This window comes from Apteryx mantelli, chromosome 12 (assembly GCF_036417845.1).
Source record: "Apteryx mantelli isolate bAptMan1 chromosome 12, bAptMan1.hap1, whole genome shotgun sequence".
Taxonomy (NCBI): Eukaryota; Metazoa; Chordata; class Aves; order Apterygiformes; family Apterygidae; genus Apteryx; species Apteryx mantelli.
This window is the reverse complement of record NC_089989.1, coordinates 6,511,728-6,538,742: the sequence shown is the minus strand read 5'-3', so window position 1 is coordinate 6,538,742 and position 27,015 is coordinate 6,511,728. Positions and strand designations below refer to the sequence as shown.

The window sequence follows — 27,015 nt, the reverse complement described above, 5'->3', positions numbered from 1 at the left end:
CGGAGCAACACGCTGCTTCAGTGGGATCCTTCACATCCCGGCGCAGCAGAGCCCCCTTCAAAGTTTACACAAAAGCACAGGCCAGTGACAAATCCGTCTGCACATTCTCATCACCTAAAGCCCATTTTTGTGTGGTCAAAGTAACCCTCAAAACCACTCATGTGTGGAAGTCCCTTTGATGCAGGCCTCCAAGCAAGTCCAGACGGGCAATGATTGATTAGACTATCACAATGACGCAAAGTCAAGGCTTAGCAAAAGGACACCTGCTCTTTGCACCAATGCGTCATGTTTAATTGCACTGTATCACTGAACAGACTGATCAGAAAAATTGCAAAGAATTTTGAAACCAAATGAAAAAGTTAAAAATCTTGCCAGAAATGCCAAGGACAAAATGACGGGCATGGCAGAGAACGGGAGGGCGTCAGCAGACTGCCGCCACGAGAGGGCCGCGGGGCAAAGGGCACTTCTGGAAGTCAGTGCAAAGCATTTAATACAAGAAACACAGCAGCAGTTTTCTCAGTACAGACTTTATTACAATTTAATTGCCAGCTTCACCCCATTAAAAAAACACATTCCATTAACTTCTTTAGAATCAGAGAAGACATAGCTAGGATAAATGATTATAAAACACAGGACCTGAAGCACAGCAAACTGCTTGCATTTCCAGGTGTAACGGCAGCACTGCTTACACAGACAAGGCATTGCATTTTTCTGGAATAATGTTTGTGCATACAGAACACCTGTGAAAAGCATCCACAACAGTAAGTCGCGACCAAATGTATTTTAAGTTTTCCTTTTATTACAGTATGAGAAAAAGCACATCACAAATCAAAGAACCAGAAAGGGTGGCTTGGCCCTGGCCCAGCCAGCAGCGCGGAAGCGGCCCGCTACACTCCCAGCTCTCGCTTGCGGGCACAGCGCGCTGCTCCGAAGTGCTCCAGGTAGCAGTCTTGCTTTAAACGGACTTGTGCAAATTCACTGTACGAGCTGCCACTTCGCTCCCCAGCTCCTTCTGGGTGCAGACGGGCCCGTCCGCCTGCCTGACGTGTTGCAGGACCAGGGCCGCGTGCCTGCTGGCGCTGGTGCGGGGGGCTACAACGTTGGCTGGCTCTTACGCAGCTTGGGCAGGGAGCGCCGCGCTCTCCCCGAGCCGACGGGGAGGCGGGAGCTCTGCACCCAGCCAGGCTCACCCAAGACCCCACTCCATTTATTTCGAAGCAAGTGACACCGCTTCCCTCGAAGGACCTGGCTTCCAGACAGGTGCACACACGCTTCCTCAAGGAACCGAATACGGAGTTACCACTGCAGCTGCTGTCGGCATTTGCTGCATAGGCTCACGCGTGGAGAGGCGTGTTAAATCTTGGTACCCTGAAAGAAGGATCTTCAAAGAAGATGACTGTCTCCCAGCGGGGCTGCCTCCAACTCTCTGTTCTAGCCCAGAGAACTGCAAAACAGCCCCTGAACTGCTGCCCAGTTTCTTTAAACCCTTTCTAAGGGGCAGGGAAGTGCGAGGAAAAGGAAGGAAGGGAGCCTAGTCATTACTTTCCCCAGAGACTACATATTACACAAACCTACGCAGTGCCCATTTTGTAGCGAGCCTCACTTTCATTTTTTCGATCAGTAAAAACTAGCACTAATAAAGGCACAAATCTTCTGGTTTTGGTGATGCTGGGCTGAATCTATGTCCACTTTCCTCCCTTCTTCCCAGGCCAAACCAAACAGGTCTCCCCAGAAGCTTTTTTCCTGAGAGGCATCCTCATCTCGAGCACTTTCAAAAAGAGTAGAAATACAGCCATCGCCTTTACTAAACTTTCCTGTTTTAGGAGCTCAAGAGAGCCGTTTGGTTCAAGGCACTGGGAGGAGCACGGCCTCCTGCACGGCCATCGCGCCCCTGGGGCTGTTCAAGCGGCTTCCTAGGGCTGCCGGCAAGGCCAGGCCGGGCGTCCCTGAACCGCAACGCGGCAGAATCCGGCCTTCGGGTTCAACAAGGCACCGACAACTCCCGTAGGTTTCAGTAACAGCTCACAGCAGCTGACAACCTGCTGTTCAAAGGGTAACGCGGTGGATAACCTAAACGGAAAGCGTCTGCCGAGGAGCCACAAGACCTCCGCGTTTGCTTTAAAACGAGATGCGACCGTTGAGATTGCTCTGAACAGCGTTTTTGGTGTAAAATGAAACGCTGTCCCTCTAACGAGGTTTCAAAGTTGGCTTCAAGGCCAACTTGGCTTTAAAGCCCCTTTGGATCTCAGAAATATTTTTTTCTGCTGCCTTGAACAAACGGCTGCTGTAGGATTTAAGCAGCAGTGCAGAGGGTTGCATTTCATTTCAAGCGTTATAAACTAAGAGAGAGCTTGCCGGAGAAAACCGTTGTGACCTCGGGCACAGGGCGAGGCACAGAGAAAACACTGGAGTGCAGCTAAAGCCCTTCCCCGGGAGGAGGGCAGCCGCCGTGCAGGGGGAGCAGAGCCGCGGGGCGCTGCGCGGGCGCCACGGGCCGGCTCTGCGGGAAACACTGGCGGCTCAGCCATGGACTTCTCCCTGATCTGATTCCCCGTAGATACTAGATCGACGGGACGCAGGAGATGGTGGGGCGGAGGCAGGGGAAAAGACACCTAAACAAACTGCTCCGCGGGGTGCTCGGGTGCTGTTGCACAGCACTTGCACCGTTGCGCGTTTCGCATTGCGCCAACCTGGCTGTGCAGCAGCTGACAACATCCCTCGGCGCGCTGCTGACTTGGGCTACACTGCGTGCACCAAGAGCTGCTCCGCACAGGGATGCCGGGAGCCGTCACGGAAATGCCCGCCCCGCATGGTCGGAGCAGCCTCTGCGCCGCGCAGGGACCGCCGGGCTCGCCTTAACCGCGCCGGTTCAGGCAGCGCTAGCGGTGCAAACCCCGCGCCCGGGAGCCCGCTCCTCCCCAGACCGCAGGCCTGCCGCCCTCGCCGGTGAGCTTTGTCCTGCAAGGAAACGCAGTCGCCCAAGATGGTTTGCTTTGGAGAAGGTGATTAAATTTCATTCACACTATAAAAATGTTAAGCTGGAAGATAATTTTCCAGCTGTTTTGAAAAAACCACTTCAAATGACCTGGAGTCTCGCACAGGACCTGTCAACGCACAGCGACCTGCGACGCCGCTGCAACTCGTTCAGGTGACCATCTCCCGTCATGGCATGAAGTTGCACCTGGAGGTCACTTTCCAGCAAAAGAACAGCCACAAGGAGCCTTTCTCACCAGGTACAGAGACACGGTCTCTCCCCTTCCTTATGCACTTACAGGAACTGAAGAACTGTCCTCCGAGAATGCCACTGCTCACAGCCAGTTCAGAAATACTGGACCCCCAGTTTCGGGAGGAAAGCCCTTTGCGCTGAGCTAGGCAGCAGCACGACCAGGCTGGGGAAGCCACGAACCGCCCCCACCGCATCTGCAGTCCTGCCTCCCTGAACCCCCGTCACGTATTTCGTTCCTACGCTGGGTGTTGAGAATGGTTCCTGCAAGTTTCTCAGGTTTCAGCTCCCAGAACAAAACAGAACATGATCAAATGACATTACAAACAGCTTCAGACTCTTCAAGTAAAAACATGCATTTTTGGCCATAAAACACTTCCACATCGCAGCACTTAAGTCCCTGTAAAATATGCTGGATTACTTCCATTTCTTAGACACACAGACCCCAAAACACCTCACCGGAAAAGACTAAATAACCCTGAAAAATCTCCCTGGCAGTTTCAAGCGCTTCAGACCAGCCAGTGCAGTCCCTGAGACAGGCCGCGGGCCGGGCTACGGTCTGCGCCAGCTCCAGTGTGCTCGAACCACGATGGACGGACGGACGGCTCAACGCGAGCGCGAACAAGGCAGGCTGGGCTGAGGCATCAACACGAGGATCAGAAAACACGGCAAGGACTCGGCACACGCAAAGGCACCTGGCACCGATAACGTTCAGAGGTGCCGGTGCCCACCTGAGCTCAGGTAGTAAGTGTGAAGGTTCTGGACAAAACAGACAATCCTGAGATGGAGATCCATTTCTTGGTAAGGCTTTGAGTGCATGTGGGTTTTTTAAGTGCTTTTCTTAAATTAATTATCACAAAAGACAGACTTGCATTCTTTAAACTGCTGTGTTCCTCCATTCCAGTATAAAACACATATATGCAAACATGGCTTAAGACCCATGATCACTTAGGATATCATTTTAAAGTTTGTATTAAAAATATTTTTATCCAAATGATAAATATTTTAAAATAAGCATTTACAAAAATAAATGGTCCATTCCCATAAGGAAGGACATATATAGCTGAGCTTCTGAATACATCTTAAGGCAACACAATTACTGATGAAGCTAGTTAATGAAATCTTTGGTATGAGAGTATAGGACGTTAATATTCATGCACCGTTGTCTTCCCTTGGCAGGTATACACTGTACAGACAAGCGAAGAGGCAGCTTTTCCTTAATTCGTTGATAAGTCTTCCAAATACAACATACAAATCTTTCTGACATGTCTTCCTATGATAATAGGAGAAAAGCCCAAGATTCTCCTGGCTCTTCCTAGGACTTTGGTATCTAAAAAATAGGTGGAAGAAAGAAAGAAAGAAAGAAAGAAAGTGAAAATAGTAAGTTTCATTCCAATAAATAGCATCTGCAAAAAAAAAAAAAAAGAAAAGAAAGAACGCAATAAAAATGACTCTAGACGAAAGCCTGTTTCCTTCAATATTGTATTCATGAACTGCCACGACAGGGTAGCAATGAACCTTTTGGGCCTGCTGCAATTTCAGACACCTGAACGGGAGCTTAACTGAGTGAGCTAAGGGGGCAGTTTTACACCCGTGTGCGGCACTGGCTAGTCTGAGCCTGGACTATCACATCCAGGTCTCGTGGCCCCATGTTACAAGAGACATTGAGACACTGCACAGGTTCAGGAAAAAGCAACTGGAAAAAAAAAATGGGGAAAAAAAATGAAAAAAAAACTGAAAAAAAAACCTGAAAAAAAGGAGCCTTGGCCTTAGAGAGCTCTAGCTGCTGATTTTAGCAAAAATAAAGATTGAGGGGTGACTTAAGGCACAAGCACCTCCACGGGGAGAAACTGCGCAGTGTCAGCTGGCACAGACACGAGGGCCTCAGGGGCTCTGCAATCTGGTGGAAAACGGAGTAACAAAAACGAAAGGCTGGAGCTGAAACAGATTCGCACTGAGAACACGACACGCGCTTTAACACCACGGACAGTTAACCGGGGCGAACGACCAAGGGAAGCGATGGCGTCTCTGCTTTTCCGCACTGGGCCCCAAGCGCTCTTCTGGAAACGCTCCTGCCGAAAGGTGGGGACTGAGCCTGGCGATGGGGGTGACGGCAGCTAAGGATGCGCACGGGTTAGCCTAGGCGGTCTGACGGACCCCTTTTAACCCTAACCCCGACTCCCCGGAAAGCCCAGCCGAGGGACTCTCATCTGGGAACGACGGGCAGCGCGGCCCGGGCTCCCCCGTCACGCGAGATGCCCACGAACCGGCGGCCAAGCAAGCGGCCTGGAGCTCTGGGAGGGAAAGTAAGAGACATCTCCCGGCTGCTGGCGCTACGGCCAGGACGCGAGGGGCGGAGGCACTCATCCAGGACGGAGCCTGGCTCCTGCCCCGCATCCCCCGCGCAGACTGCCGCTTCCCGCGGCGCTGGGGGAAGAGGCGGAGCGAAGGGCCCCTCCGGCTCAGCCGCCCTCCCCCGGGATGGCTCCCACCGGCGCCGACCCCCGGTCCCCTGGCGCCGACCCATCGAGAGGCCGGGCAGGGCCGGGCAGTCCTTTAAGTGACCGCCGTACGGGAGATGGGCACCGGGTACGGAGGAGCCCATTTGCTTCTCACGATCAAAGGCTCCACGAGACGTACCCAAGCGAACCTTCCCACAGCGGTTTAGGATACCATTTCCCCCCAACCTTTGGCTTAGCCTTTCCGCTAAGAGCGGACGCCGGGAGAGGCGAAGGGACCAGGGGGAACCGGGGCAGCTCCTCGCTGCGCCGCGCGGGCGCCCGCGGCCAGCACCAGCGCGACCTGCTGCAGCTGCCGGGCTCAGCAAACCGCGTCCCAGGCCTCGCTCGCGCTCCAGCCGCCTCCGAAAGGACGCGCAGCCCCGAAGGTCTGGGTCTGTTTTCCCGCCTTCGCCTTACGACTGCTGGGCATCGTGACCCATTGCTACGGCAACAGGAGTTCACACGACTCCTCTCTTTAAAAAGAGCCTTATTCGTGGCACCTTCTGAAGGCAAACTATCCGTGGTTTATATCTTGGCATGTCTGAAGTGCGGTGTGTGTCCTAGCTCTCCCCAGGCACGTGCCCAAGTAAGGCAATCCAGAGAAACAGCACCGGAAGGGGTTACCTGAGTCACCGCAATACCAGAACAAGGCAAATCCCACAGCGACGCTGAAACAAGCCAGGAAGAACACCGGACCTGGAGAAGAGAAAAAGGGAATGCATTAAGAGAGAACACACGAGCAGGAGCCTGTCCAAGTTAATAAAACATCTACTGCTCTTCACGGGCGCAGCTGAGCGCATTCAAATGGGGCTAGCACAGTCCCAATTACGTATGTTCTGCAGTTAATGTACTATAAAGCACATTCACTACACTGCAACTGATTTTCACTACAGTTACTTTGACACCATTCACCATTCGACTCTGCTTGTCTAACTAGCTAAGCTCCTATTAAATTTAAGCAAAAGCTTCCTTGGATGTTTATTTATATAGTCTAAAACTTTGTGCAAAAAACTCTTTAAATCTTACAACAAAATATTAATCAGATTACTGGGACCTTACCCACACTGTGTAGCATTTTACCCCGTAAACAGCCCCCATTGGGTCAATGTAGCACCCATGGGGTAAGAATACTGTGAGAATACATCGTATGAGACTGCAGTCTCCTAGAAGTAGTTTTTTAGGTTTTGTTTTTCCCCTTTTTTAGCTTTGTGCCTGTCTCCTTTTTCCCTAACAAGGAGAATCCCTGCTCTCCACGGATCCTGCTGTGGAGCCCATGCTCTCAAGTCCCACTGGCTTCAACTACTTGCAGCCCTCGTTTTGTAAAGAGCCTGCAGGATCCGGCCTCACAGAAATAACTGGTGCCAGAGGAGCGAAACAGAGAACCGGAGCCAGAACCCAAATCAATGCCCACCATCAGCTCAGTTGTTTTCTTTGCAATTGGTACATAGGATTTTCTTTATTTTTCTTTATTTTCATTGGCTACGTCTCATTTATTTAAATAGCGTCTATGTACCCATTTAGATAAAAAGGAGCAGAAAAGGACTGTATGTGATTATACAGTCAGATGTTCCACATATTACACTTTCATGACAAAACCAAATACTCTTATTCCTGTTTTCAGTACTGATAGAAGCTGAAATGCAGAGCAATTTGCAGACCCACATACCTAAAGCAAAACGTTTCTTTAAAAGCGTCTGCTTGGAGTTACATGCAGTGTAATGAGGATGTTCAATACTGGTGTTCAACAAAATCTTTCCAGCTTGTACTTATCCACACACAAAAACCTCACAAACATTTACATCTGCTCCTTTATTATCTAATACATCTTTTGCATTTACTCCTTCACTATGAATATAGTTGCAATTAAACTGCATCTGTCAATTTAAGGACAAATGTGCCCCAGACTGACAAACTGGTGGTGCTGACCACACGGACAAGGACGTTCAAAACAGCAGCGGAGCGAGGGCTTAGCTGCTCCTGCGGCTGCGACGTCCCAGGGAGGGCAGCTAGCGTCTGAACAAGCTCCAGCCTAAGCCCAGCTCTTTCAACAGCATGAGAAAGAACAGAAATTTCATTTTCTCATTTCCAAGCACCTTATCTGCTATTCCTGCGCTGTTATGCTGCAGTCAGCAATAGCGAGGTGAAATGTAATTTAGTTCAATATTCAAAGTAACAACAACACAGGCAAAAAAATATATTGAGTTAAACTGTGCTTCTGTCCCTCACTGCAGTCTTCTTTCAAGTGAAACCCCCCTAGAAGGCATATTTTATATAAGGTGCTTTTATTCTCTCATAATAGAATCTAATTTTCTAAATGAAATATTAATTAAACTTAAATGATAAAATATTTCCTTTAGAATTTTGAAAATTATTTATTTTTTCTTTAGGTAAAACTATTCATACATTCCAGTTCCAAATATCTTTCAGTGAATCAAATTTTTAACCCTCTGTAATCTGGGCATTGGGAAGAGGAAGGGGGAAAAAAAAGCTTAACAGGTTCTCCCAAGGAAAATACATTTAAGTTCACTCTGCTCATCTTGCTTTCTGTCTCAGTTTTGTACTTGATTTGACAATTTCAATAATTTACAGTGGATTAAAAAAATTCTTGATGGCCTTGTGAAAAATCACAGCAGCAGCTGAATAACCCTTACTACTCTTTAAGAATTTAGCTAAAACAGGGTAAGTAAAAATATACTCTTGTAAATATTGCTTAGCCTTTATAATCTCTTGAATTGCCTGGCACTGTTTTCCTCAACAGCAGCTCAGTAAGTTCTCCTCCATTATTTCCACTTAAACAGTGACAGTAAAGACGTCGTAAAACAAACTACTTGTTACATGAAATGCAATTACATGGTAAAATAAATTGCATCTTAATCTGAAAAGCCATTCCATCCAGCGACACGGTATGCATTTATTTACCCCTGTCATTTAGCATACATTTCTCCTTGTCAGTGTCTATCTCTGTGGAATCTGTGGTTTCTAGAAATAAAAGCAACACAGCAGAAGTTAGTACACAGCTCAGGCAAACAAACATACATAATCAGCACAGGCAAAATTGCACGAAGTACCACATTTCACAGAAATACCCCATTTTGACACGAAATATTAGCTGCTCCTGAAAGTATAGTTAAATCAGGATATATGCTTATTAAAAGACATAGTCACACAATCATTTGAATGCAACCATAAATAGCTGTAGCAACACCTCTCTGATCTGGTTAAGCACTAACCACACAAGTAACATTAAGCACGGCAGTACCGGGGAACTACTGAAAACTACCGGCACGCGCAACTAGTTTAGAACAGTCCCGTTGCTTCCCAGCTGAGGAAAGCGAGTTAATCCTTCCGTAACGCCAGAAATTTTCAGTGCAATAAATGCAAAACACTTCTGAACCACAGTATGTGCTAATCTGAAAACTCTCCTCTGACTTAATGCATCACCGCCCTTTCTATACTTGAGTCAGTCTCCGGGCATTAATATAGCTGGCAGATGAAGCACTCGCAACAGTCTACTCGGCACAGATTATTTACCCAGCTTCTGCTCTCGGGCTACGCACGCGTGCAGCTGCTTTTGCAGGCTGTAGGTCTGTGCGCTCACACTTGGCACAAACAATTTTTAGCCCTAGACTATATTTTTCTGCAAAATCAAGGAGAAAAGGAGGCTGGCCTTACCACAAGATTTTCAACGCTTAGCAGCAATACAGCTATTTCCTTGAAACGCAAGAATTGAGAGAGCTCCAGGATGCTACCTTTCGTCTTTATTGAGGGACTTCCCACGCGGGCCTCTAAATCTGAATGGTTTGCCCCAGGTTAGCGCTCTGCGCTGGCAAAACAGAGGGATGGCCACAGAGCGGCGTTACGGGTGTAATCTGCATGTGTCTGTCCTCCCCCCCCGCGAGAGGCCGCAGCCAAATCTCCGCGCTTTCGGCAGGCTGCCGCCGCGCGTGTGCATGTGCGTGTGCATGCGCGTGTGCGGGGGGGTTGCTCCCATCCTTTATCCCTCCGGTCTACGCCAGCCTGGAGAGAAATAAAACCATTTTCTGAGTCGTGTTGGGCCTCAGTGGCTCAGCAGCAGCCCGGCCGCGTGCCTAACCCACCCTCCAGCGGGAACCCGCAGGCAGGGCCCAGCGTCCTGCTGCCGCTGCTGAGCTCAGCTCGGGCAGGGAGGAGAAACCCGCTCCTGGTGCAAACTTCAACGTGGCTTTAAAAAAATATATTAAAAAAAATTAAGGTTTCCTCTGTAGAAAATAGCTTTCATACGTACAGCTGTATGTACTCTGCTACAGACCTCTGCCCTGGCCACCGTTTGTCAGCGTCCTCACCAAAATTATCTTCAGGCGTTTATAATTCTGCTCTTCCTCATTCAATCCGCAGTTACAACACAGTCCCCACGTGAGGAATTCCCTTTTTTCCTTCACTTTTACAAAATCTAGTGTCAACCCAGTAAGTGCTCTGGGCTAACTTTCATAAAACTACTCGTACGAGAAACATTTGAGTAACATTAACATTGTACGTGCTAAAGGTCCAAAGGATAATATTTAAAAGGATTTGAGTCCACTTAAATGAGAAATTATGGCCGATGCTGAAAAGGAAGCTTTTCTTGAAGATATAAAACTCTGTGGTTTTCGTTTAAAATGCTGCTTACCGAGCAGCCAGCGCAGCACGCAAACACGCGGTTCAGCTGCTAGGAAGCAGCGGACGTACTAACGCAAACCCGGCCACCACCTCAGTCCCTCCTCAAGCCCCGCTAAGAAAACTGCAGCACCTGCCTAGGCAGCAGCGTTCGGGGTCCGGTTATCCACGCCGTTCCCACCGTGCTGCCCCTGCTGCCGCTGCAGGGGAGGGACAGGGAGCGGGAGCATTTCCCAACCCGCGACCGCTACCGGGAGCGCCTCCGCGGGCGCCGCGGCCCCAAGCGCTTTGGGGACACCCGGAACGCCGTCAGGCGGGAGCGCGCGCTTTCAGAAACGGCTCTCTGAGTAACAGCGGTTTTGAACGATAACGCGGCTCAAGCTCTCCAACCCCCCCACGCCTCTGCCCTTACGTCCTCAGCGACCGCGGCTCGGCTCGGCCGGCTGCTCCGCGTCGCCGGAGGCGCTCCGCTGCCTTCCGGGCCGCCGGGCACCGCGACCCGCTGCTCCTCCGCTCCACCTTCCCCACACGGCAGCTCCAAAGGCCACCTGACGCCGGGGTCCGCTCGCTGCCGGGGCTCCCGCGAGGCGGGCGAACGGCAAAGGCGAAGCACGGCGCCAGGGCTGCCGCGAGGCTGAACCGAGGGGCGGCCGTGCTCAGCGGCCATCCCGCGGCGGGGCGGGCCCGTCAGTCTGGATCCCGACGGAGCTGGGCCTGCACGGCTAAGGTTTCCCCTGGCACGCAACGGGGAGCTTCTTGGAGCCGCAGCTCAACCGACTGGTGAAGCATTAGGGCTGCTAGACGCTTCATACGGGCTTCTTAAACCGCAGTCCCTGTGCGGCTTCGTTAACTCAACTGCCAGAGCTTTCCCCCAAGCTTCTCAAGTCATTTCAGTATGCTGAACGCCTGAACACATTTACGCATTTCCCATCCCTTTGGCACACCGTTTTTTCTCTCCAGCTAAGTAAAAAACAATAAATAAATAAATAAAAGCAAGCATTATCATCCCGAGAGGGCGTTATTACCCCAGGATGGCAGGCTCGATACTTTGCCTTTAAGAAAAGAGCTGCTCTGGAGCGCAGAGAACGAAGCGAGCTCTTCCGCAGCGCGCACGTACATGCACGCGGAGGGAGGGAGGGAGGGAGGGAGGGAGCGGGGGGCTCTGCGGGGGGCCCCCGTCAGGCCTCTCAGCTGCGCAAAACGCGACCGACGGGACGAATATGACAGTACTGCAAGGGCCTATGAGCGACGAATGATCTAACAGCGTGTTCGCCCCATGTTAAACACGACACAACTGAGCGATTTAAGGACTGAGGGAAAAATCAAGCTTCTGGGCAACCAGGACTCAAATTTGAGGTTATTTCAACGTAATGCTCTTATTTGCTACAAGTCAGAATAGTTGCAGAGAAAATAAACAAGCTACTAAGGAGCAGTGGTTAGTAAAAAGAAACTGCGCTTCATAGGAGTTATTTTTCTGTGTCCTATATGTGGTATTTAACTCATATATTTAAGACACAGGCTGATATTTCAGGACCATCAGAGAAATTTGGACAGCCCACGCCAGGCAACAAATAACAAGAACAGTGCAGTCGAATCCCCTTACTGCTTTTGGAAATTTCTAGTCAGAAGAAATTAATGCGCGAAAAAAAATACATAAATAAACGAAACGGGAATGTCTCTGGAATGAGGTTTTATAACACACAGATGAAGAAATCCACAGGTGCCTCAACTTACTTAAGATTTTCCTGCTTGGCAGGTCGTTATACAGCTGTTCGGCATTGATCTGCAGAGCCCTGTAAAACTCCTGGCAGTGTCTCTCCCCTTTCTTTTGAAGGTGTTTTATCAGATCCGAGAGCCTGGTATGGAGCGACGCCTTTGGATTCCTGAACTGTAAGAGAAAAGCTCCCGTCAGAAGACGGATTACCAGAGCTAGAGGTCAATTTTACATCACTTCCCGGCGCGCCGGGGACTGAGGACATGGAGCTGGTTTTATGTTTGCTAGAAGAATGGGAGAATGGGAAAAATGAGGAGAACATAAAAAGCACATGCATGGCACACGTACCTTCAAGACACCGACCTCCACCCTGGAGACACTCCCCAAATTGCTGTTTATTGTTGAAAAACCATTTTCGAGTTTTTCCTTAGTTCTCCTACTAGTGATCACCCCAGTGAAGCACTTCACACCGTTTAGATGAGTCCCCAGCACGGGGGAGTTCATCATCCCGGGTCTACACGTCCCATTGCCCCAGCACAGCTAAGGGCTGCGCGCCCAGTGCCTCGCGCACGAATTCTCATCATTCAGGCGACAGGGCAAGCAGCAGCAGCACATGCACTTCTCTATCGTCTAAAAAGTGATGAACAGCAGGAGACCTTACAAGGAGGATGAAAACGTCTGCCTAGCCGTCCACACATCAAACTGACTCCAGCTGATTTGGAGAGTGTCCAAAAACATTCTCAGCAAAGCGTTGTATTTCAGGCCAGCAGAGTAGCTGGCATTAGCAGTGCACTTAGTTAGGATCAATTCCCTCTTGAGGGGCACGGCAATACAGCATATCTGATATAACGCTCCTTATTCCAACAAAATTCCCACAAGGTCGAGTGTACACTGTAGAGCTGACAGAAATCTGCGTGCACCTGCAGGAAAGCAGTTGATTTCTGTCTGCAAAGCGTAGAAGTCACAAACTAGCTTTCATAAATTCCTGATCCATTTATTTTGAAGCTCTTAACGGGATGAGACTTCCTTTAATTGTGCATACCGGGCTATTTTTCATAACTCTGTGTCTGGATCGGCTCAGCTGATGATCTAGCATGGATCTACACCACCAAATCACTGCTCAGCCCATGGAGCTCTAACTCACATTTGATTACGGCAGAATTAGGCCCATTATTACTAATGCTAAAATACTGATTTGCCAAGATGCTGAGGCTCGAGCAGACGCTGAAATCAGCAGAGGGCAAGCACAAACCGCTATAACAGAAACCTGGGAGGCCTTGAACTTTCGCTCCGCACGGGTTTAAAAGATCTTTCTGCCTAAAACCAGCTGCACCTTTTTGCACCTTTTCCTTCCTGCCAAGGAAAGCGGTCTTCTTCCCTTCCAGGTCGAGCCGTGCCTGTCGGAGCTGCGCCCACCTCCGTGCGCCCCGCACGGCGCCCACCCCCATCGCCTTGGACAAACGGCCCCTTCCCCGGCACAGCTCCTGCGTTACTCACCAGCAACTAGCACCCACAAAGCTCTAGAGATGGTTTTGCAGACACGAGCGCAGGCAGCATGGCTCAGCTCCGGACGCGCCGCCCCACGCGGGCTCACGGAGGAGGCAGGCGCCCTCAGGGCGGCTATGGGGCAGCGGCGGCACCGTCCTGCCAACGCGTGAGGGCAGCTCCCGAGAAAACAAGGCCACGCACGGGGACGCAGCAACATGCGTTAAATTACCTTTTCCGCTTCTGCGTTGGTGAGAATTTGGGGGTAGACTCTATTAAGCTGAAGAATAATTTTATCCACCACTTGCTCATTCAGTCGGCTGTTGCTTGTAAGAAAATACATGTCGTGTTGCAGCCGAATGCAGTACGACTGATCTGGGGGTAAAAATAACACAGAGAACAAGCCACAGGAATTAATTAGCAAACCCACTTTTAAGTTCTATAAATTTCACTTTTCCTAGCAGCGCTTAAAAATTGAAAAATAAAATTGTCACCATCTTTTAGGGAAATGCAACACAGGCTTTCAGAGACCCATCCACTGCAAATTATACCTGTCTCAGCCCCCGGCTAGCCAGCAATGCGGCCTCTCGCTTTCTGAAGGGAGAGCGCTCTAAATAATTTATATGTCTCAAGCACTGATGGATGCCCAACCAAATGCAATTACAGCAGCCAGTCGGTCCTAAAGTTGTCAAATCACTGAAGATAAATTTTCCACCATTAATAAATATGAAGTCAGATTACAGAGTTTAAAACTAAAGTGTTTTATAAAATTTTTAACGTAAACATGTATTTCGCAGAGCGATGCCCGCTCCGATTTAGAGCTGCAGAAGGACACGTGCTCGGCCTCGGTGCAGGTCAGCGGCGCTGGCAGGCGGCGCAGCGCCTGGTGCTCGGGGCTGGCGGCCCCCGCGCGCCGCGCTGCGGGTGGGAAGCACGGGCGCTCGCGCACCCGGTGGCGACGTCGCGGTTCAGCGCTAACACGGCCCTGCGCCCCAGCCGCGTGCTGCCTGCTGTCTAAACGGAGGCACCAGCAACCCGCACGGTGTAACCTCCCCAAGCGGAAACGGCTCGGCCGCACCGGGAACAACATCTCTGCTAAAGAGCCGGCACGTCCTTCAAGGCGAACGGGAAGGGCTTTTGCCTCCACCTCACCTGGGAGGGGGGAGAAAGAGCATGCAAAAGCAATAAATCCTCGCTGTAAAAGTGCATTCAAATACACATTCCAAGAAAACATCTTTCATATTAACACAAACTCAGCAAATACACAAATCCAGATTTGCTTTGCTGTTTTGGCACCGTTTCCAAATCGACAGCCACCGATTTTGCAGTTCCCCTCCGCGAGCACCGCTTTCCCCAGGGCTCCTTGCGCGCAGCCCCTGTTCTAAAGCACAGACGCAGGCAGGTTCCGCAGGCCGCTACGGCAGAACGAGAATGGTTGGGGCCGTGCCCGAGACGAGCACTAAAACGCCCGGCCTGCGAGAGCCTGCTCTACAGCCGTCACCAGCCAGCGCAAACCCTGGCAGCACGGCACAGCGCGCCCAAGCGCACGGGGAAAAACCAGAATGTTCCCCCTGCATAAAGCACACACGCAGGTCGCGTGGCATCTGGGCTGCCAGAAAACACACAACCGCCAGCACCTTCGCGCCCTGCTATTTACAGAAGACGAACAAGAGGGTGAAGGAAAAAAGCAGGAAAAGTTTGAGGTGATGCACAGCAGCTACGCGCAGCCCTTGCCCTCGCTGTGTCGCAGGGGTGTTTTTATTACACTCTCCTTTTTCTGTGTCCGTGCAGCACTGGCAGCACTTACAGGAAAGGGTTTAGGAAAACTTCCCAGTGGGATCGTGATGGGGCAGTAACTTCTCTAGTGCCCGAGTCGCTCCTGTTCCAATAAAAACACACAGCTATTGGCACCACACGGACAGCGGCAACTCTACAGGCACCACAGGATTCTAGTTACAACCCTGCACTTTATATGGACCCGCTATTACTTCCACGTCTCCAATTCCTGTTTTTTCACTGCTGTATCTCAAGGCAGCTTTTTAGTGCACCGTTAGAAACATCCTGATGTATTTGCTGTGCAAGGAGCTCCGTGGTGTCTGATTCATGTCTGAAATCCAGCTTTCCTTCCTTAAATCAACTCATCCAGACGTACTGAAGGCTCAGTGAGGACCAGGGGACACTGGCAGTGGGCTCCAGGCAGCAGGACACCGTGAAGTTGTCTCTCCATGCAAACACCTCTTGGGGAGGGAAGCGCCACATCCTTGCTTCCTCCCTCCTCCCTCTCCATGCGGATGGATTTCTTCCTCCTCCTCGGTGACATCACTTGCAGCGACTGAGTTGAAGACTGCATGGCACGTTCAATTCTGCACCTTCGGCAAGCTTACAATATATTACATATATCAAACCAGGGTCTTACAGCCAGCAGGACAATCAAGCTTCAGGCAACACCTCAGCATTCAAATAAAAAAAACCCTGCAGCAAGTGCTAAAAGCACTGCGAGGACCTGATAAAAAGAGCGTATACAGTAAAATAAAACCAGGCCTGAGGAGCCATCTCCGTCCCTTCTCCCCGCTCGCCGCTCTTGCTCCCTGGTCACCACCGACGCCGCACAGGCAGCGCTCAGACACGTTAGCTGCAATTACACCAGCCAAGCTAATTGGGACCAATGCGAGGTCGCACTTCAGCTACGATCGTCCTCCTGCCCCGGAGGCACGGCCCCTTCCGCCCGCAGGCACGCGCGGCGCCGCTGCCAGCCTTACGGAGGGCCTCTCGCCGCGGGCGAAGCCGCGTGCTCCTGCGCCGCCGGACACGCCGCGCAGCGCGGCCTTGCCGGGGCTGCTGGGGCGGCCCCGCTTTCCTCCCGTCTGCGCCGAAAGGCTGGAGAAAAGACGAGACGACGGTTTTTGCCTCTGCCTGAGGACGCTGCTAGATCGCGTCTACCACGGGTAAAACTGATGCCTGGCTCAGGCACCAGGACGAAGCTTTTCCGGTCCTTGGGCTGGTCCGTTTTTAAGGACCGTCTTTGAAGTCACCTGCTCCCTGCCCCATTTCCACAACGACGTTTCGCCTGCCTGGACCTTCGCCTCCTCCAGGCTACTTTCTTCCAGGATTTGGGACGGGGTGCAAGGTTTGAACTTCCCTGAAGAGAAGCTATGAGGCTCAACTCCAGCTCAGCAAGAGCAGAGCAGGAGCAATTTCCAATACGACACGTGTCTCTCCTGAAATCCTTCGCCTCTCCCAGCTCCAGGAAATCTCTGCCCAAAGCACACGAGCAACGACGGCGTTCAAGCGTCAGGCCGACTGGAGGAGGCAACGTCCCACCGGAGCACAGCTGCCTGCAGCTACTGCATTAAAAAAGCATCGGTCGCGGAGGCCGGGCTGGGCACCCTGCCTCGGGGCGATAAGGCTATCGAGCAGCGCACGCGTGCCGCGGGAGCCCTGGGGCGCTGCTCCGGGGCCGCCCCACGGGGCCGGGGAGCCCGGGGGCCGCCGCAGCCCCATGCCCCAAGGACTTGCTCCCGTGCAAGTCAGCCGCTTTCCGCGGCCCGCTTACGGGCGATTCACTGTGCAAACACGGCTCGAGATGCAAAACAAACACGACGGAGGGCTGCACCCGGCAGCGGCGACCCCCGGCACCGCAACGGGCTGGGGCCAACGCGCGGGAGAGCGGCCCCGGGGTCCCGGCGGACAACGAGCCCAGCGCGAGCCAGCGAGGCGCCCCGCGGCAAAGGCGGCAGCGGGCTCCTGGGCTGCGCTGCCAGCGGCCGCGGGAGCGGAAGTTTTATAGTCGCTGCTCAGGCAGCGCCAGCTTTTTAATACCGACACACCCACTATTTCCATTTTAAAAGAAACCCCAGACAAGTAACTCCACAACAGCGGCTGACACGTTTTCAAGTCTTGAGAATTTGGGGAGTGGTTGGCTGGGATATTTTGCATATCCATCTTTTATCTCACTGCCTCAAAGAGACTAGAGTTATTGCAGAGGAAATTCAAAATATTTATACAAGGAAGACCCTGTTTTTAAGCAGAAGTCACACCTGTATCAGAAGGATCGGTTGCTCCGTTCCCCAGCGCTGGCCTAGAAAGCTCAGCGCAGCAAAACCGGGAGACGCGGTCTGTGCACCGCAGCTTGCGGTACCGCCTCGGCATCGCCGGGCATCGACACCCTCAGGACGCACCTCCGCGGCCTGCTGCTTTACTCCAGCAGAAAGGAGGAATCGGCAGAGGGCAGGAAGAGATCTGAAGGCCAAACCCTGCTAAGGCTTCTTCTCAAAAGCAGGTCTACTGAAATCAGTAACAGAAACTGGGGGAGTATATCACTGCGTCTTGTTTTTTTGTTTGTTTGTTTTTTACACGGAAGAGAGACTGACACAACTAAGATTAGATACTATTTCACTGAGGTTGACTGAGAGGTCGTTTATAAAAAAAAGATTAGTATTTTCCTTGCTCATAGAAAATATAAACTTGTCAAAAAGAGATAGGAAACTCAGGAATTGTCTTTAACAGTTGGGAACAATAAAGAGGAAAACAAGCCTAACAATTTTGTGCTATTGACTTACACTTACTATACGCTTAAGATATGTCTGTCGTACATGACCACGTTTTTCCTCTTACCCCACGCGTAAAAGGCCGGTGGGCAACGCTGTATGCACATCACATTAACACAGTGAGCTAGAACCTCACCTCCCATCTAGAGGGAAAAGCAGTACACACACAGCTGAGAGATATCCAAGGAAAGCAAGAGATTACACGTTATCTGCAGCCAGTAGCTCCTCAAACAGAGACTGAAATACATAAAATCAGTTATGATAAATATGCAAGCAGCAAGTGACAGTAAGGACAACCACGCATGTCATTTTTCACCTTCAAGTAAAAATCACTCCCATCGCAGCCCGTCACGGAGCGACAGACCCCTCTTCTCCGTTCCAAACGGCAGCTGGGTTTCTGGCAGGAGCTGCCCAATGATCCAGCCATTGCACTGCACTGGCATCCTAAGGCTGCTGAAATATATTCTCCTCTTGGAAGTAATGAGACTTACCAGCAGCCTGATCATGTCCTAGGGTAACGTGCCGGGCTGCCAGCGGTGCAGAGCAAACTGGATTTTCGTCTTTCAGTCCCTCTCACGTGCACTCCTCCATGGCCTGGTTTTGCTGCTCTTTTGGATAAAGCTACATGGACCCACCACCCTTACACTGGATTCTGCGTTGCCACCTCATGTTTATTGATCACATTAAATTAATAAACCCAGCTGTATTTCAAATTTGTAGGCCCACCATCAGCAATTAATTAAAATATTTTTTAGAAAAGTAGTTATTTACCCCAGTGTACCAGGGCCAGGAAGAGAAAACGGACTGAAGACGTGAAACTCCTACATACCTGGGTCATACCGAACACCTATTCTGCTCTGGCAGATCTGGGTAATTCTCATGCTCTCCAGGCAGGGACCGGACCGGACCGCCGGCGTTGCTCTCCCCGCACCCTCCCACGGGACGCGGCTGCTCCGCGGCTGCTCACGCGCTGCCCTGCCTGCCTCCGCTGCAGCCTCTAGCCGCGCTCGCTCCTCTAATCCCGGCCTGCGCCTGGCCAGCACCAGCACCAGCACGCCGGCCGCCTGCAGGAGCGTATCCGTTTCCAATGGATAACTCCACCAATATTTATCTAAGGACACGTGATACCATCTCTGGCACCGCTGTATCTTTATTACGATTTCACCTTCCATTTGCTTTCCCCTTAAAAGCCTCCTTCGATTTACCAAGCAAGCAGACAAGATAATGACAAGCAGATAAATTTAGATACAACAGGCACAAAACCCAATGCATCTCTTCCATGTCCTCCACAAGAACGCACTCAATGCGCCAACATCAGCTCTACAAACTTCAACAGTCTCTAGCGCGTAATGCAAACACAAGTTGCAACTTCCCCGTAACACTGCTTGATGATTTTCATAAACTGTACAAAGGCAGGCTGACAGTTAAACCTGAAGGCGTGAGACCAATCATTTGTGTATGCCCGTGCAAACTCCCTGCTGAAGGATCTCAGGAAAAAGCTGAAAAAGTCTCCTTAAACAAAATGCAAGTTTTTACACTAATTTAGTCTTTGGCTTTCTCCTTTCAACAGCCCAAGAAAGGCACGCTGCGGATTTCTTTTAAGAGGAAATCTGGCTGCAGAGAAATGGTCTGAGACTATCAAATTGCTCTGGTTACTGAACAGGCAGCCAAGGAAGAGCGTCGGGTTTGCTCCTCTGGTTTGGAAATGATCATGCAGAGGCTAAAGACACCGTACCTCCCTCCCAAGCCTCAACCACACACTAAGCGCTACTGCTACTGCCATGTGTTAGTAACTGGAAATCAAGAGTCTTTGAGAACAAATGCAGTAACTCACTTTTATCTGAAATATCTATGAAAAAATAGAAAAATAAATAAATAAAACAGTAAGCAAAATATTAAAACCCCCTTGATACTAGAACGTGGCGTTGATTATTCTACATACATTCCCAGTCCTTTGACGCTCATTTGAAGATTAAATAAAACAACCGGGCCTTTACGTGCCCAGGAAGCCTTGGGCTGCGGCTACAGAGGCAGAATCCTAACGAACAAGAGCGAGACGGGGCGCAAGCGGCGCGGGCTGCTTTTAATCACCGCACACTCTGCCGCCCGGGCGCCAAGGCGCGGGATGGGGCGCGCGGCGCGCGAGCCCTCGAGGCGTTCCTTCCTCCAGACGCACTACGTTAAAGAAAAGCAAAAGGGCTAATGCCAAACTGCCAGCACCGGCGGGACGCCGCCGCCAGACTGCGGGACCCTCCGAAGCGACGCGTCCCCAGCAGCGGGCGGGAGCAGCGGGCCGGGCGCCCCGGCGGGGAACGCCGCGCACGGGGCCGCCCCGTGACTCACCGCCGGCGCGGCCCGCTCGTTAAACCCGCCCCGGCAACCGCAGCTCTTAAGGGGGCCCGAGCGCCCGGCAGCTCCGCGCACGGGCAGCCCCCGCGGCCGGGACCGGGACCGGGACAGGGACACGGACCGGGATGGGGATGGGGGCGGCCCGCACCGCCCCGCACCGCGGCAGACACCGCCCCGGGGAGGGAGGGAGGGGGGCGGCGGGACCCGCCTGCGCCCGCCGCCGCCGCCGCGCAGCCCCGCCGCGCCCGCCCGCGCCCACTTGCACCCACCTGCACCCACCTGCCATGGTGCCCGGTTCGGCCCGGCCCGGCCCGGCCCGGCTCGGCTCGGTTTGGCTCGGCCCGGCCCGGCGGCGGCTGGCGGCCTTCCTGGTGCGCGGCGCGGCGGCGGCGGGGCCGGGCCGGGGCGAGCGCCGCCCGCCCGGCCCGCCTCCCTGCCCGAGGGCCGCTCCACCTGCCTGCAAGCATCGCTCTGCCCTCGCACCGTGATTGCCAGGGTTTAAAGCAATTAATCGCACAATTAGTAAGGATGCACTTTCCTTCTCTAGCAACTCAACTATCCGAAATAGCGTTTCTACATTTTTTCCAATATACATACGCAATATATACCCACACTGACAACGCGGGGGGGGGGGGGGTTGTGCCACAGAACTGTACACACTCATTTAACCACAACTATGATGCGTAAGACAAATTTGACAGATAGTTATTCAGCCCCAAGGAGAAGGACGACTTCTCTCGACCGAAGAAATGCTGGCGGTGCAGCATCTAATTAATATGGATGTATTAGCTTCACGGGGGAGGAAGTACAAGGAAATCTGTGTATTTTGAAAGCTCCTGTTAGCACAAAATTCCATAGGCATTTAATTACCCAGCGAGGTATGAAGGAGAATATGGCATTCCCAGATATAAATGCTGCACAGAAGCAAAGCTCAACCTTAGGTTTGTAAATCGTGATAAGGAAATAGATATATTATTTATTACTGCAGATTTTTTACTGCAAAATCTAATATTTTTTAATATATTGGGAAAGCTAGATTTCTAGTAAGGCAAAGATACAGGGTGATTCGTAATTCTGACTTGTGCCAAAAACATGAAAATGTTTATATCAAACAGGGACAGAAGTCTTTTGAGGACACAAAAGTTGTGGCAGGCAAAGCTGCCTTCAGACTTTTAAGCACAGTGCTTCAGCCCAGCAACTACCCTTGCAGCTGCAGTCTTGCAATCCGCCAACTCCACAGTCTCGCAGAGCCTGAACGATGGGGTAGCATCCGGAGATACCCATCCAGCAGCAGACTGTGGTCCCCAGTAGCCTCTGCACACAACCTATCGCGTTTTCAGATAATGGTTTAACAAGACACCTCTTATTAAACTGATTTGGCTCACTCAAGTAACAGGTCTCCGAGCACCAAGACGCACCCTCACACCAGGTGCACAGCTACTGCATGGATGACCACTGTGAGACAGAAACACAGGAGCATCGGAAAAGTTAGCCCTGAGTTGTCTCCAGGCCATTTTAACCCAAATGAGTGAGAAAGTTATACCAATACCCAGGGGCTGGTTAAACAGAAATATAATAAACCATACAACCCCTAACTTTTTGTGGTATAGCCTGTGTCTTGGGAGCTGACGTTTGAACTTGTCCATTTAGGGACAAACCCAAAAGACTCCCAAAGCTCTTCTTCCCACCATTATTTTTCCACAGACTGGCAGTCCCTCTCCTCTTCCCGGACAAGCATGCGTGCCTGGAGTGGCATATGAGCAGTCTAGTTTATATGCACGTATAGGTCTATATGACTCTCCAGAACTGACTGCGAGCTGTGTTTGGTGCACCGTCACCAACAGATTTCATCCTGTGCTGTGAAGCCTGAAAACTAGGCCAGGCGCAGGGCGAGGAGCTCCAGGTCTTGGCTCAGCCGCCGGCACGTCCCGCTGGTCAGGAGAGCTGCAGTCCCGCAGGCAGCTTTAGCTTTGGGCGGATTCAGCGGTGACTCCTCCACTGCTCAGAGGGGTCCTTTCCTGCAGGGACCTCTGAGGGTTTCGCTCAAAGGCCCCGTCGTCACTTTTGGCCTTGTAGCCCAGAGGCTGGACATCAGCGTGCCCTGTACGACATGCCAAGACTTCCAGCGCCCGCCGGGCAGGTTTATCCTGTGTGCGCCTACCCCGAGCCGTGCAGAGCACGAGGTGCCAAAGAGAAAAGACAGGGAGGAAAGAAGGGACTTGGGGAGGACGCTGCTCCGCACGGGACACGCACCGTGTAGCCTCTTGGGAAAGGCAGCCCCAGCTAAGCCTGATCCAGGCAGGAAAACAGAATTTCCTGGAAATCTGCAGAGTGCTGCCACTCCTCCGTCTTGCGGAGGAAGTGTGATGCCCAGCGCAGCTCCGGAGAAGACGCTTGGGGCTTACAGGGATGTTTCCACCATATCCGAGGGGAAAAAACTGCTGCTGGGCTGGGCGCACAGTTAGACACGTGCCTGGTCTTACCCGTGCGCCTGGAGTTTGCAGCCTGGCAGAGCCCTCCGAAGGGAGAGCAGTCCCGCGCCAGCGCGCACAGCCGGCACACTCTACGCCTGTTCCCGGAGCGAGTCCCGGACACCTTCCCCGGGAGCGCGGCCAGGCCCTCTGTCCCTCTGGTTACTAGGAGCACCTTCGTTAACAAGCGAGAGACCCGAAAACCTACGTTTGCTCTTGCAAACGTTCATCCAGACCTTTGTACAACAAATAAAAGCAGCTTCTTTATCTTTATGAAGTGCAAGAAGATAGATAGAAAAAAATCTCATTGAAATATTTTTAATATTTTAAAATCCTATGACATTTACCATGGATCTCCTTGGGAAGATGAGTAGAGTGTCAGCATCCTCGTTTATTCTGTTTACCCTGAGGGATCCAGATTTTCCGAACAATATGAAAAATGTATTAGAAAACAGATATTTAAAATAATTATTATTGCACATAGAGACCTTGATCATGCCCGTATCAAAGTCATTTTTGGCAATGTGTTATAGTAACAGAAACAGGCACCTTGTGGAAAGGAAATTGTCATTTTATGACTCCTTTCATCTCAAATTTTTTTAGAGGATTTCATGTGTTTATTAAAATATCACAGCAATAGGTGCTGCACAGTATTAAGAGACAGTAGTGGCATGGCATGCCGAGGATTTGTTTCTATGATCATTTTATACAATTGTGAATTCACAGCATTTTGTGCTCTGCTAAAAATTTCACCGGAATCACTATGAGAGTCTACACCAGAGAACTGAAAACCTTTGATTCTTAACGAGACATAGATGGAAATCTGTAATACAAATTAAAAATAATTTTTAGTAGATAATGTTTCCAAGTGCTATGAGTGACAAGGAAGCAAAAGAACAACCATTCAAGTGCGCTGCAGCGTACATCGACACACTCCTGGATACAGCTATTTTTGGCCTATAGACTCAGATAACGAAACAAGAACCAAAGGTTAAATATATCTTCTCCTCAGGCCCATGGCACGTATGACTTCGGTAACTTCAGCATGGTTATGTCTTGACTTATAAAGCGAGCTCGGGGTCGGGCCGGCCGGTCGGCGAGTCCCGCGGTGGCCGGGGAGGGCCGCCCCCACCCGCGCGTGGGCACCCGGGGCACGTCCTCGGCGGGAGCGGGGCTGCCGAAATCCCACCCGCCGCCGCGCCCGTGACATTCAAGGAGCACGGCCAGACTTGGCGTGCGTGCCCTCGCTATCGGTAAACGCGATGAGCCATATGCGAAAGGCGCTGCAAAACCCTTACAGGCGGCGAGGCAAATCACGCCTATTTTCGTGACGGTCGAAGAGCGAGCTGCACTTGCCAAATCCCTCCCTCCTGGTCTGGCAGGCACGCTCTGTCAGCGGAGCCCGGTTATTTTCTGAAGCTGTGTGGTTCGTTTTTGATTTTTATCTCCTAACTCAGTGCACGGTCTAAGTGATCTGCCAAATAATGTTTTCTTTTCCAGTGTGTCTATTTTCCAGCCAGTCTATTTCCTGGTTAGGTAATCACAAAAGCGATTACCGCTTCCCCCTGCTAAACCGATTTGTTTTATTTAATTTAATTATTTTATTTATTAAATGTCACCCTTGTCATGGCAGCATCAGCATGTAGTGTTTCCTTATTTTAGCTGTTGCTAAATCACAGTATGATTTTCCCACAGCTGAACAGGATTGGATCTCTTTAGGAATAAATTAAATCCAGATAGTGCAGGCAGTTTCTGTAACAAACCTTTCTCTGCGCTTAAGAAAATACAATGAAACGCATTTTGAAAGCTCAGGTTACATCCTAACCTCCCTTCAGCGAGTTTTAGCTAGTTGTTTGGTTTTTTCCCCCTGTAGAAACAGACTCTGAGAAGGAAACACACCAGCGCGGGTCTCCCAGCGGCCACTCCCCGCCTCAGCCGCTGCCCTGCCCGTCCCCGCTCGCCGCGGGCTGCTCGGGCGCGCGGCGCTTTCCGGCCCCGTCCCTCCGCCCCGGGCCCCGCCGCAGCCGCGCCCGCCACTTACGCGTCCGGTACAGCATCGTCCGGCGGCTGCGCGCCCGCCGCGCCCGCGACCCTCACCGCGGGCACCGAAACGAAAGTGACATCAGGTGCGCGGCGGCGCGCAACGCCCCGGGCTGCGCGCACGGCTCCGGGCTGCGCGCACGGCTCCGGGCAGCGCGCACGGCCCCTGGCTGCGCGCACGGCTCCCGGGAGCGCGCACGGCCCCGGGCTGCGCGCACGGCCCCGGGCTGCGCGCACGGCTCCCGGGAGCGCGCACGGCCCCGGGCTGCGCGCACGGCCTCGGGGAGCGCGCACGGCCCCTGACTGCGCGCACGGCCTCGGAGAGCGCGCACGGGCTGCGCGCACGGCTCCGGGCAGCGCGCACGGCTCCCGGGAGCGCGCACGGCTCCGGGCAGCGCGCACGGCCTCGGAGAGCGCGCACGGCCCCGCGCCGGCCGCCGCGCGGGCATTTTGCCATTGCTTTTAACGGATCAGCTGCGCAAACCGAGACGTTTGTTTACTTAAAGTTCTGGGGTTTGTTTTTGCGCTGATCCTTTCTAGAACCGCGTCCGGAGTGACTGTGGCCTCCCTCCATCAAGCCGCAGCGGTGCTGCTGGCTCACCCGCCTTCGGTTGCTTCGCTGGCCGGGAGGCGAACGAAAATAATCCTCTGACTCCAAACGTTTGCAAACGCAGAAGTCCTGCTGCAAGTTCTCAGTTCCTTATTCCAGACCCAGCTAAACCAAACCGTTATATATGAACAGAACTGACTCGGGTGAAATCTCGGCCAGCTTCAGCCACAGGGCTGGATTAACCCTAGTCAGGATTAACCACACGCCTACAAGTGAACTACATACACCCTGATTCTGCTATATTACAACCTTTTCCTTGGAAATTTTTATTGCTTTAGTAAAACAAAATGATGATGCAGATAATGGAAAAAATGAGCACGTCTTGTTCCTGGTACAATGGAAAGGTCGGTAGATACAATAAACCCTTATACGCTGATCATAAATCAGCTTGATAATTACAGAACTGTCTGTGGTGGCTGTCAGGTTATATATAGGAGTGAACAGCCGGCTGCACATACATGCTCAAAACCACACTTAGCTCAGTGTCTGATCCCCTTTAAATCCAAATCCAAATACACACACACACACACACAAAATCCCACTCAACAAATTTTGCTGTTTTTTAAAAGAAACAGAACATTTAAATTCTGCGAAGGCAGGAAGCGAGCGAAGCCGTGTGAACACGCTCTCACTAAAGCAGGTGTGTAAATAACCCGCTGACAGGGCCGGCGAGCGGCGGTTCAGCAGAGCTCCGGAGGGCTGCTTGATCTGCCGGTCCTCGCTGGGAAACGGCGGCTCTGCCGGCGTCGCCTCGCCTGGCCACCGCGGGCCGCGCTGCGCCGGGCAGGACGCATGGGCTGGCCAGCCGCTGGCGCGCGGCCCCCGGGCTTTCTGAATTAAAGGCGGGTGTCTGGGCATAGATTAGGAGCTGCTGCAGACTCCAGCGTATAGGTGCGATGCAGCGCCTGTCGGAAACGCCACCGTGAACGTTCCCAGATAACCTTGACCTTGAAACACCTGAACAGCGTGAATACACGCACACTTAAGTATAGCACCAGGGATCAGGCGGCTCGGGCCCTGCGTGGCACCAGCTGACCTTTCCTTGCGCAGCTTCCTACCGTGCCGGAGGAGTTTCATGTTCCCTGTAGCGCGATGCCATCGCCGCGTTAGCATGAACTGCCGAGGTGGAGACGGGCTTGGTAACGTCTCGCCGTGCGGCGTCGGGAGCGCTGCAGCGTTCCCCTGAGCTCACGCGCTCTGGTCGCAGTGACAAAGCGCAATGATTATACACGAGGCTTTCACCAACAGGCGCGTAAATCATCTCTCTTCAAAACGGTCCTAAAAAGTAAATTAAAAAAAATCTGAGCAAATCATCTCCTCCTGATATGGAAGGAAGAAACAAATGCGGTTACTTGTATCACTTTTATATACATGTCACTTGTATATACGTGTGTCTGATAGACGTCCTTACTGAACACAGAAATACCACAGTTACAAGGGAAA

At 51.8% G+C, this 27,015-nt stretch overlaps 1 protein-coding gene across 5 annotated transcripts; it reads right to left on the bottom strand.

Moving 5' to 3' along the window:
- Positions 1-510: 510 nt before the first annotated feature.
- CARD19 (caspase recruitment domain family member 19) lies at positions 511-26,675 on the bottom strand. Of its 5 annotated transcripts, none has more exons than XM_067303784.1 (6): positions 26,631-26,675; positions 13,788-13,930; positions 12,091-12,244; positions 8,644-8,703; positions 6,349-6,420; positions 511-4,553 (listed from the first exon to the last, which is right to left on the bottom strand). In XM_067303784.1, the coding sequence occupies exons 1-6, from the start codon at positions 26,647-26,649 to the stop codon at positions 4,441-4,443; spliced, it is 561 nt and encodes a 186-aa protein (XP_067159885.1). In that variant the 5' UTR covers positions 26,650-26,675; the 3' UTR covers positions 511-4,440. The 5 variants fall into 5 exon arrangements, with proteins under 5 accessions (XP_067159885.1, XP_067159888.1, XP_067159886.1 ...); XM_067303787.1 differs by having other exon boundaries at positions 8,662-8,703; XM_067303785.1 differs by lacking the exon at positions 26,631-26,675 and adding an exon at positions 24,964-25,096.
- Positions 26,676-27,015: the final 340 nt, after the last annotated feature.